General features: G+C 35.8%; 1 protein-coding gene across 1 annotated transcript; it reads right to left on the bottom strand.

Moving 5' to 3' along the window:
- Positions 1-1,266: 1,266 nt before the first annotated feature.
- Positions 1,267-5,571, bottom strand: LOC132029430 (plant intracellular Ras-group-related LRR protein 6-like). Its single transcript, XM_059418704.1, has 3 exons — positions 5,076-5,571; positions 2,881-3,050; positions 1,267-2,376 (listed from the first exon to the last, which is right to left on the bottom strand). Exons 1-3 carry the CDS (start codon positions 5,343-5,345, stop codon positions 1,704-1,706), a joined length of 1,113 nt encoding a protein of 370 aa, XP_059274687.1. The 5' UTR covers positions 5,346-5,571; the 3' UTR covers positions 1,267-1,703.
- Positions 5,572-10,744: the final 5,173 nt, after the last annotated feature.

The following is a 10,744-nucleotide window of genomic DNA, read 5'->3' as shown; positions in this document are numbered from 1 at the left end:
GAACTTCTTTTCTTCACCAATAGCGACATTACTAGCCTTAGGAAAGGTGTTATTACTAGCTTTTGGATCATTATTCTTACAAGCATTTTGGAGCGACTTTGAATTATTAGGTGCCTTATTCTTTGAAGCTTCATTCTTCTTGTTGTCCACCCTAGCCTCCTGTTTCTCAAGCATCGATCCTCAGAATGAGCTTGGTGTTTGCATTTGAAGTTGTATTCAGGAACATGCCAAAAACCTGATTACTCTGCTCCCTCCACACTTCTGATACCAACCCAAACTGATTTTTTTTCTCTGTATTTCCAAGTCTGCCTCTACCTTTACCTTTGCAAAGAAAGGCCTGGATTTAGTTTCAGTAGCTTTGTCAATCATGAGTAAGCTAAGGTTCCAATTCTTTTCAGTGCATCCCAATCAAAGTAGTGTCATTTCAATCCGGGTAGATAGATACAAATAGGAGCTAGTGGAGTTTCCTCCTCTGCTGAAAATTTCAGGGTCCACCTCTAATAACGCACTGGGAATCCCATAATCGACAAATTGTCCCTTAAATAGCTTTAAAATTACCCTTCTCCATTAAATCAATGAAAGATGCGGTTGAAATTATACTGTCCAATCTTGACAACTCCCTTAATTGGAAAGCTAGCATTGAAATGACAACAGATGTCCTTGATTAAGGGACGTCCATGAGAAAAATTGCAAATCATAGTAAGCCTGCATACATTGACTAGTTCCTCATCCTCTTCAGGTATAGATTTCTAGTGGTCGGAATATGAGTTACCTATCCTGTTGATCGAGCTTCAGACTTTTTTCCGCCGATCCACTCAGCATGTTACATGTTTTAATATTCTCGTTCGATAGTTATAAAAATTAAAATTATTTTGAAGTTACTCCCTGGCTAATCACTGAATCTTGTTTATGGTTACGTAAGATTTTTGTTCATTAGAGAAATTATGTGTTCACCAAAAGCGATATTGAAGATGATATGTGACATTGGTACATGTGAAAGTTGTGAGTTAGGATTTTAACGGGCTCACTTACTGGGGTATGCCACTAATTAAGTACTGATCACAATTCTAGAATTTGGATAGTGACCCCCTGAAATTAGATTCATGCAGTAGTATATTTTATCATGTTTGTTTCTTCCATAATTCCGTCCCTATACTATATAGCATCCTCCTTCTCATGGTGCTATGAAGGGGAAAGTTATACATCTACTCAGCTCGCTAAAAATAATTACAGCAGCTAGCCAATTATACAAAAAATTTACACTAGTTTTGTATAAATTATACTATATAAATTATAGTACTGTGTACATATATATTACTAATATACAAGAAAATATAAATTTGCTGACTATTATTTTGACGGGCGGCTATACAGTATAAAAGTTCTTTTAAAAACACTAGACTTAAACCCATCCACACCCCACCCCAATGTCATAAAAAACAAAAAAGTACAACCCCACCCTTGGTATATTCAGACATACCAATGAGGCTATTCATCTACTAAAATCTGTAATATACAATCTCAAGACCACAAATTCTACAGGACATAATGTATATCCACACACGATTTCAAGCGTAAAAAAAGAAAAAAGAAAAAAAAAAGAGCTACCACAATATCCATGCAAGTTGCAAAGTCTCTTGGCAAATTAAGAATGAATATTGCAAATCACTTCTTGCAAGTGTACCTTCCATCAAATAACTTCCTTATTTCGAGAAGTAGGTTTTGGGAGAGAGGAGACGACGAGGAGAAAGCATGCCCATAAATCTCGGCGAAGCAATTGCGTCAATAGTTCGATTACTTGGAACAACACACTCATCTCTATCATCTCTTGGTATGTTGGCACCACTAAAGGTGCTACATCTTGCTAGCTTTCCAAACCAAGACTTCTTTTTAGGCGACTTGTCATGCATTCCATTTATCTTTTCACACAAGTATTGCTTCACAGCATGTATCCCTCGTTCCACAACGTCCGGTGGGGGAGAAACGAGACCGTTCCCTTCAACACTAAGCTTCTGGAGCTTCTTCAAGCAACCAATTGAATCCGGTAACTCAGTAATCTTGTTGTAACTAACATCTAGTTCATGCAGGGAAATGAGAAACCCTACTGAATAGGGTAATGTTGTGAGGTACTGGAAGTTTTGGCTAACGTTTAGGATTTCAAGATTGATTAGGTTTTCGAGATCATCGGGGAGAGACCTTAGGCAGTTTAGCCTGGCGTCTAACACACGAAGGTTAGTCAAGTGGGAGGTGGAATATGGAAGGTATGCTATTTTATTTGAATTTACACAAAGCTTCTTGAGATTTATGAGCTCAAATCCAATGGTGTCTGGTAAATGAGTAAGCATATTGAAGTTGGCTTTCAACTCTTCCAATGATCTGCAAATAAGAAAAATACGACGTCGCGATAGGGATAGCAAAATTAGCCCGTGAAAATATATATGTTACATCCAAAACATTCAATAACTCGTCCAGTTTAGCCCAACCCATCTAAAAATTTGGTTGATGTGTAGCTCAAATTGACCAGTGAGAAGCTTGTCAAAATACTTTCAAAAAGTTATTTTTTTTATTTGATATGTTATATATTGCCATAAAGAAGAAAAAAATAGTTTGATGATGTATTTAAATATTATAACAGAACAAACTAAGAAATTAACTTAGTAAGAATTTATCGAGTTGAGTTATGACCTGTTTTTTAGCCCAAATCGTTTCAACCCAAATAACTTTTGAGCGGGTCATTGATCAGCTCATTTGGCCCACCCAGATTCAACCCAACCCTCCCATTTAACACCCATTGGCCGCAAGTATAAACTATTTCTGTACAATACTCATTTTCCGCATTGTGTTAGAAATCTTTTTATTAGAAATGTTTAGATGACCAACCTGCAATTCTCAATAGTTTTAGGGAGCGACAGTAGGAGATTTCCAGAAATATTGAGAAGTTTGAGCTTTGATAAGCAACCTATAGAGTTTGGAATGGACTTGAGCTGATTTGAATGCATATCTAACTCCACCAAGTTAAGTAGTCTTGCTGTTAAAGACTCTGGTATAATCTGTAAACATTTAACAAAAAAATAATTAGTTACTCTCCAAGAGTATTTTATTATTATATATATGTCTTTTTGAAACTTAATTGAATTGTGAATAACATCATTCGAAATTAACAGTCAAAATGTTAAAAGAATATATTATTGAATTTAATCCCGGAAAAATCGAAATATCCAATTTTCACCCACTCAAATCTCATTTTTTAAGAAACTCTATCAAAAAATAAAAGAAACTAACTCAAGACTTTATTCTTATACTATTCGGTCAGTTTCAATGAATGATGAAGGACAAAAAATGACGTTGGGATCGTTGATTTGGTTTTCGTTTGACCCTAAGAAAACGCAAATTTTGAATATAGAGTGTCTGGATTAGTTTTTTCGAAAAATTATTTTTCTGTGAAAATCAGATTTCGAAAGCAAAATCCTTTTAAACAATAAACATTACATGAATAGTTCAAGAAAAACTTGTTTCAAAACCGAATGTGCCCTAAACTTTAAAATAACAGTGAAAGTTTTAAGAAAAGATAGCAACGTGTAGAAACTTATATTCTTCTAGACTTTATTGCATTGCAGTTGACTTTTGTTATTTCAAGTATAATTATCACAATCTTAAGAGATATTAACTTGTACTCAATTTGTGGAATTGTAAGTTTAGAAACCAAAAACACATAGGTAAAAAACATAAAAATTTCTTATAACTTCCAATATCATAAAACATTGTAAAGGAAACAAGGGTAAGAAAATTTCGCATAACTATATACTCCCTTTGACGTAAAAAAATAAGACGAGACAAAATCTCCTAATTTTCGATTCCAAATTCCCAATGACTATATATGTTGTAGAGATTTTCACTACATACTAATCATGGTAAGGATTGAATTATACTACAAACTAATCATGGTACGGATTTGAATTATCCATATAAGTGCATAACGAGAGTTGAATGGGAATAATAGTCTTACTCTTTGGGTTTATTATAGAGTTCAAGCTCCATGTTTGAAATTAAACTCTATAAAATAGCACCCATAGGAAGTTTCAATTAGACTAGCGTCCTAGACTCTTTTTCTTTTCTTTTTAACTTCTTTCGCAGGAAAATGAATTTTAAGAAAAAGGAGTTATTGGATCTCTTGATATTATTTATTTCTTTATTCTGTCCAAAAAAAAATCTCTATTTTATTTCATGATACTAAAACTGAGAAAAAGAATAGGGTGTTAAAAAAGTAATTGATACTTTTTTGCTGGAATAGAAACTACATTATTCCGAAGAGATACACGAAAGGTGATGTAAATCGCAACAACTCATGACTAAATCACAATGATAGTAAAAGAAAATATATATTGAACTTCCTAACTAGTTGTAAAAACGTTATATTAAGTAGAGAAAGGTAATAATAACAGTTTTCTTTTTATAGAAAATAGAGAAATTAAACATAACTAAACTACTAAAGGCATGAGAGAGATGAAGGAAGGAACCAAAAGTTTAAGCAAACACAAAAGGACGAAACCAAAAGCACTAAAAATGGAAGATACAAAGGTGTTTGTTACTATGAAACACATCTTGAAGAATGTTTTTCAAAATATAAGTAATTTTTCAGTTTTTGCTTGTCGGAAAATATTTTTAGGAATATTAAATGACTTCTCTTTTGGGTGAAAAGTTTTTGCTTCACAATTATCTTAATTCCATATCACCACTGTAGCCAATACTTGAAATTGTTACTACTTTCTCCATCTCAATTTATATGGTTTTCTAGAGTCAATTTTTCTTTCGAAACACAAGTAATATTTCCGAAAAGTAACTTCTATCGTACTAAATATATAGAGAGATATATGGGTAGTGGGGTTTCATAACCTTTACTTTTACACTTCTTTTAAACCTTTTTCTGAAAAATAATTTTCTCTTGAGCCGAAAGTCTGTCGGAAACAGCCTCTATATCCCCACAAAGGTAGGAATAAGATTTGTGTTCACCTCCACTTGTGAAAATATACTGGGTATGTTGTTGTCGTCGTCGTATAGCGGGAAGGAGGACTAACCTGAAGATTATTGTTGGAGAGGTCTAATTTGGAGATAACTCCCAAATTGATAGTAGGATTGACAGGAAGAGAGTCCATAGACATGCCACTCAGATCCACAATCTCCAACCTCTCTTCTTCATCTTCATCTTCTTCTACGACACTAATCGTCGTCGTCGTTCTTCTTCTTGTTCTCCTACTCTTCCTCTCAAATGGTGGTTGTTGTTGTTCTTCTTCTTGTCTTCCAACTAATTCCACTCTCATCCTCATCTCTTGACTCTCATACAACATCTTTTATTTGCATTTTATGATTGAAATACCAAACAAGGTGGAACCAATGACTTTCTCATATGTATTCTTATTTGTTTGTTAACTGCTTGTATTGTTTATTGACAATTGAGGGAGTTGGGTTGTTAGTTGTGTGCGGTGACACAAACACTTATAGGAAAGAAGGGAAGTGCCCAAAGCGCTGACCGTGGAGAAACAATGGGCTATTTTTTATATGCCGTATTTAGACGAGTGACTTGGATTTTATTTGACATGAGTTATTTTAGGAAAAGAATCAAATGTCAGTTATATACTCCAGCTGTCTCTTATAGGGATATTGTTTTTCAATTTTACAATAGAAAATGGATTATGTGATAGGGCTTCTTTTTTTTTTTTCGTCTTTTAATGTGATTTTTCTATATATAAAAAGTACAGATGAGTTTCATATAAAACTTTAAAATTAGAAAACATTCATTCTAAGTTAAGGCCAAGGGATGTCATTTAAAAGGGGTAAAGGGTCAAATTTGACCTTGAACTAGGTCAAAATGAAACAGATTTGACTTTCGTTGATAGTTAGCTATGTTAAATATTCCCTCGCCGTTACTACATTATGATGTCCCGTGTTATGCAACTAAGAACTAATTTTTTTAACGGATGGTAAATTTCAACCTTTCACATGGTTCAGGGGTAATTTGACCCTTCTCCCTCATGTTGCATGTTCAAGTCGTTTAGCACTTTCTCTCTTGGTGACGGAGGTCGTGATGGGGTGGCGGGGATAGAGAAAGAGGAAGGAAAAGGTAAGAGAAGATGGTGGTGGAGATGATGGTCACAATGATGGTGGGGTGAGACAAGGAGGAAGGAGGAAGAAGGGTGACTGGTGGTAGAGTTAGTGGAGCGGAGAGGAAGATGAGGAACAAAAAAACTGAAAAACTCAATTAGGGAGAAGGGTCAAATTGCCCGTGAACTATGCAAAGGTTCAAATTTTCCCTTCTCTTAAAAAAATATTGCAGGACACATGACATCACCGGGTGCTAAGCTTCCACCGTTTGCAAAAATAAAAACAAAAAAACAAAAAAGGTAAATTTAGCTTATTTAATCTAGTAACGACGAGAGTATATTTGACCTCAATTATTAACGAATGACAAATTTGCTTCATTTTACATAGTTCAGGAGCCAATATGACCCTTTGCCCTTTTAAAAATGTAAACGTTTACGAATAAAACGTTTAATTGATTGAAAATAAATGCATTGCACTCAATTAAGTACCATTGTTGTCTTGTTTCTGAATTTCTTAAGGAGACATGCTGCACATGTTGATTAGTGGATTTTTAAGGAAGTCAATACAAAGAACTTTCTCCTTTCGCTCTTTTAAATTGAGGGACTGTTTGATTCATCGGTTACTTAAATTGTTGTGCAACTAAATAATAGTAGTACACATGCTTTGTGATGTGATGATACAATGACCACGTCGAGTTCTGTATTAGGATGTAAGAATTTTTTTTACCTATTAAAGAGAAATTTTAAGTTTGAGCCTTAAAAGTATTGAATTTGAATTAATTGAATTAGCAAATTTTGGATATTTAATACTTAAAAAGAATAAAAATCATACTACATAGACTGCTAAAAATTGTGATATCAGAATAATGAATTAGTTTTTACCATATTATTGCTAATATTTTTATTATTGTTGCATAATTTATTCCATACTACTGCCGGTCTATTTGAAATACTAATTTAATTAGCTAAATAAATTAAGGTCCAAATAAGTATGGTTTATGAAATCAAGAGGGCATTATTTATATTGTTCAAATCTATAAAAGATTTTTGCTATTTTATGAAAATCTTTATGTGTTTATTTATGTTAACTAAATGAAAAGGGATAATATAATAAAATATTTCCTCGGTCCACAATAAGTGATTTTTAAAATTTTGGCACACTCATTAAAAAAAGTACTTAATAACATTAGGTATGACAACGACATTGGTCAGCCACCGAGGGTACTAGTATCGATTCGACCTTTAGGAGTTTGCCGACCTTTTCGCAGCTTCATACTTTACCCCATGCTTTATCGGTTGATAGAAGGAGTCTACGTTCAGCTTATGAGTTGTGACCTCCAGATCCATACTTGTTATATCATCATGGGACCAAGCAAAATATAAATATCATCTTTTAAGAATAAAAGTATTTACCTCTGAGTTCGGAATCGGCTTTTAAACCCCCGTAAACCTTCTTGTTTGGAGTGTCTGGATGAAGGGTGATAGTGTCAAGCTCTTCGAAGGTAGTGGTTGGTTCACTTTCATCATCAAGCAGCGGGAACTTCGGAGTAGGTTCCTCCGGGAGATTTTCGTTACACCTCAAAAAATTTTGCGTTGTTTGCGTTGTAAGTACACTAACGTAAGCTCGGAGAGGTCATCGAACCCTTATAAGGTTAAGGAATACTTTTAAAAAGTGCTAAGCAAGTGTCTAAAGGTTTCGGGATCAAGCGAATCGAAGAATTAAGTTTGTCGAAATTTTGGAAAACTTGGCAGAATTTTGGACAGGAAATTCTGGTCCAACTTGAGGGAGGTGTATCTCCTAGAATATGAGGAGTTATAGAATTAATATCCTATGCAAATTGAAGTTCATTGAGTCTAGTTTCCAATGCAACAAACCATTCGTTGATATGACATCGAAGTAGAAAGTTATGGGCGTTTCAAGATAGGCTGTCAGATGGCTTCTCCGCGGGCCCACTTGGAAGGCGGTGGAACCGACCTTCAAGGGGCTTAAATACCCCCATTCCCCTCATTTTATCATCATTCCCTTGAGCTCTAGAAACCTCTATAAACATTTCTTAAACACTTATAGCCCCTTAAATCAAGAATTCAACAAGATTACACTAAACTAGTTCATGAAAAGTGATTGCTCTTGCTTCTACTTAATGTTGTGGTGAGTTTGGTCTTGAAGAAAGTTGGTGTCGCTAAAGTTCTTCAAGTATAAGGTATGTTCTTCATCCTATCTCTTATGTTGAGTTGATTTGAAGGTTTAGCAAGTCTTAAAAGTGAAAATAGTTATGAAGGAAAAGGTCATAAAGTGTTGTGTTGTAGTTGTTGAGTTTATGGATTGTTTTGAGCATGTTGTGGCTGTGTTGTTAAGCTAATTGCCATGTATATGGATGGTATCTAGTGTTGTTGGTGTGTTGATGAGATTATGCTCCTTGATTGGGAAGAAAGGAAGTGTATATTGTTATAGTATATTGGTATACTTTGGGTTGTTTGATGTATATTCTTTGTAAAGGCAGTAAAAGGAGTATTTAAGGACTTTTGTAAGCTTGTTGTTGTTATTGTGGGTTGTTGTATATGTTGAGGTGATTGGAGAGCAAGGGGAACTGCTGCCCGTTTTACTTTAGAATTAAGTTATCGTTGATATACGTGATATACTAGCGCCATCTAAGTTGCATATGTATTCCTTGTTATAGGATTGGCGTGCTAGTTGTGATTAGCTCATTATAGGATTGGTTGTTGTATATGTTGAGGTGATTGGAGAGCAAGGGGAACTGCTGCCCGTTTTACTTTAGAATTAAGTTATCGTTGATATACGTGATATACTAGCGCCATCTAAGTTGCATATGTATTCCTTGTTATAGGATTGGCGTGCTAGTTGTGATTAGCTCAATTATTGGACTGCTTGGATGACTTGAGGTATGTTAAGGCTATCCCTTTCTTTCTTAAGGCATGATCGTATTATTATGAACTTTCACAAATGATGTCCATAATGATTCCTCTCATAGAAATGCTAGAAGCTTACATTCTTGATGTTCTTACGATATTATTGATGTTGGTCTCACCTTATGATTATTGTTCCTTCAAGGTGAGATATGCCAATGATGCTAGCTCAATAATGGAAATCGGAGGTTTACCGACCTTAGATCACTCCGATGAATTTAGAAATGTGTTCTTAAGGAATATTTTGTAAGACATGAATAGTATGCTAGTTATGAGATCCCTAATAAGGTACTTAATGCCAGAAGATAGGCTTATGATGCAGCCAGGAATTGACTAAAGTTAGTTAATCGGGAAGAAGTCTTAATGGCCTAAAAATGTGTTTATAAGTCTTATGTAATCATGTAGGCATTAACGGATAAGTAATGATCATGATAAGTGCATAGAAGCTAATAGATAAAGAATGAACACTAGAAGTGTGTAAAAGGTACCTATAGGGGATATTTGGATCGGATTGCTCGTTCCGCAACATATACATTCATATTTGGGATTGGGCTGCACATTCGGCAGCACATGCTTTCATATCTGGATCGGGTTGCACGTTCCGCAACACATGCATTCATATTTACCACTGGTCTACAGCTAGTTGGGCAGATTATCTATCATTATTTACCACCATGCTACGGCTGGTTGGGCAGTTATTACCACCGAGCTACGGCCGGTCGGACAGATATATATTTACCACCATGCTATAGCTGGTTAGGCAGCTATTACCACCAAGCTACGGCCGGTTGGGCAGTTATCACTGATCAGTCGGGCAGTACGCTCTATCATCGAGCGATAATCGGATGGGCAGTTACCACCGTGCTACGGCCTGTCGGGCAGTTACCACTGATTAGTTAGGCAGATAACACGAGAATGATAAGTAGGCCAGAGACACAGTATTGTACATAGATGTAGTTAAGCAAAGGAGAGTATAGAGAGACATATATGCTAAATTCTCATCGGTGAGTCAAAAGTGTCAGGTTGATTCTTATCCGTTGATTCTTATCCTTCTCCTTTACAGTATATGTTTATTATGTTACATTTTTTGCCTTACATACTCGGTACATTATTCGTAATGATGTCCCTTTGCTGGGGGCGCTGCGTTTTATGCTTACAGGTCTTGAGATACACGTTGATAGATCCCTCAGTAGGATACCAGCTCAGCAGGCAGCGTCGTGGCATTCCACTTGCTCTGGAGTTGCTCTGTGAGTCAGCATGGTTGCATATGCATTTGCATGGGTATGGCGGGGCCGTATCTCAACCACATTATGTCATGTACTCCAGTAAAGGCTCGTAGACAGATATGCACAGTTAGATGTCTTATGGTTATCTCGGTTTATATTCTATTGTATCGTTACTACGAATAGCATTGCCGGCATATGTATTTGGGATTAGCTTGATGACGTATGTATATTATGTTTTGGGCTTGTATCCCATACATCTTATAGTATTTACGAGTTAACATTATGGGCCGCTCAGGTATGACTAAGAGATGCATGTATGTGGTGCTCGGTAGGTTAGCTCCGGGTGCCCGTCATGGCCCTCCGGTTGGGTCGTGAGAATTTTCTTTCGGACAGGATGGCGTTCGCAGAGTCCCGAGTCCTGTCTCTCTATATAGTAGTGCACTACAAAAAAAAGGGTAATTTGCGGAGGTTGAAAGTTGCAATTTGCGGGGATTT

Source organism: Lycium ferocissimum, chromosome 9 (assembly GCF_029784015.1).
Source record: "Lycium ferocissimum isolate CSIRO_LF1 chromosome 9, AGI_CSIRO_Lferr_CH_V1, whole genome shotgun sequence".
In the NCBI taxonomy this organism is placed as follows: domain Eukaryota; kingdom Viridiplantae; phylum Streptophyta; class Magnoliopsida; order Solanales; family Solanaceae; genus Lycium; species Lycium ferocissimum.
Note: the sequence above shows the minus strand (reverse complement) of the source record. Positions and strands in the feature narration are given on the sequence as shown.

Coding starts and splice junctions, on each gene's coding strand:
- LOC132029430 (XM_059418704.1), bottom strand. CDS start 5,345: ATGTTGTATGAGAGTCAAGAGATGAGGATGAGAGTGGAATTAGTTGGA. Junction 3,051..5,075: donor TCTCCAACAATAATCTTCAG/GTTAGTCCTCCT, acceptor AAATGTTTACAG/ATTATACCAGAGTCTTTAAC. Junction 2,377..2,880: donor AAAACTATTGAGAATTGCAG/GTTGGTCATCTA, acceptor TCTTATTTGCAG/ATCATTGGAAGAGTTGAAAG.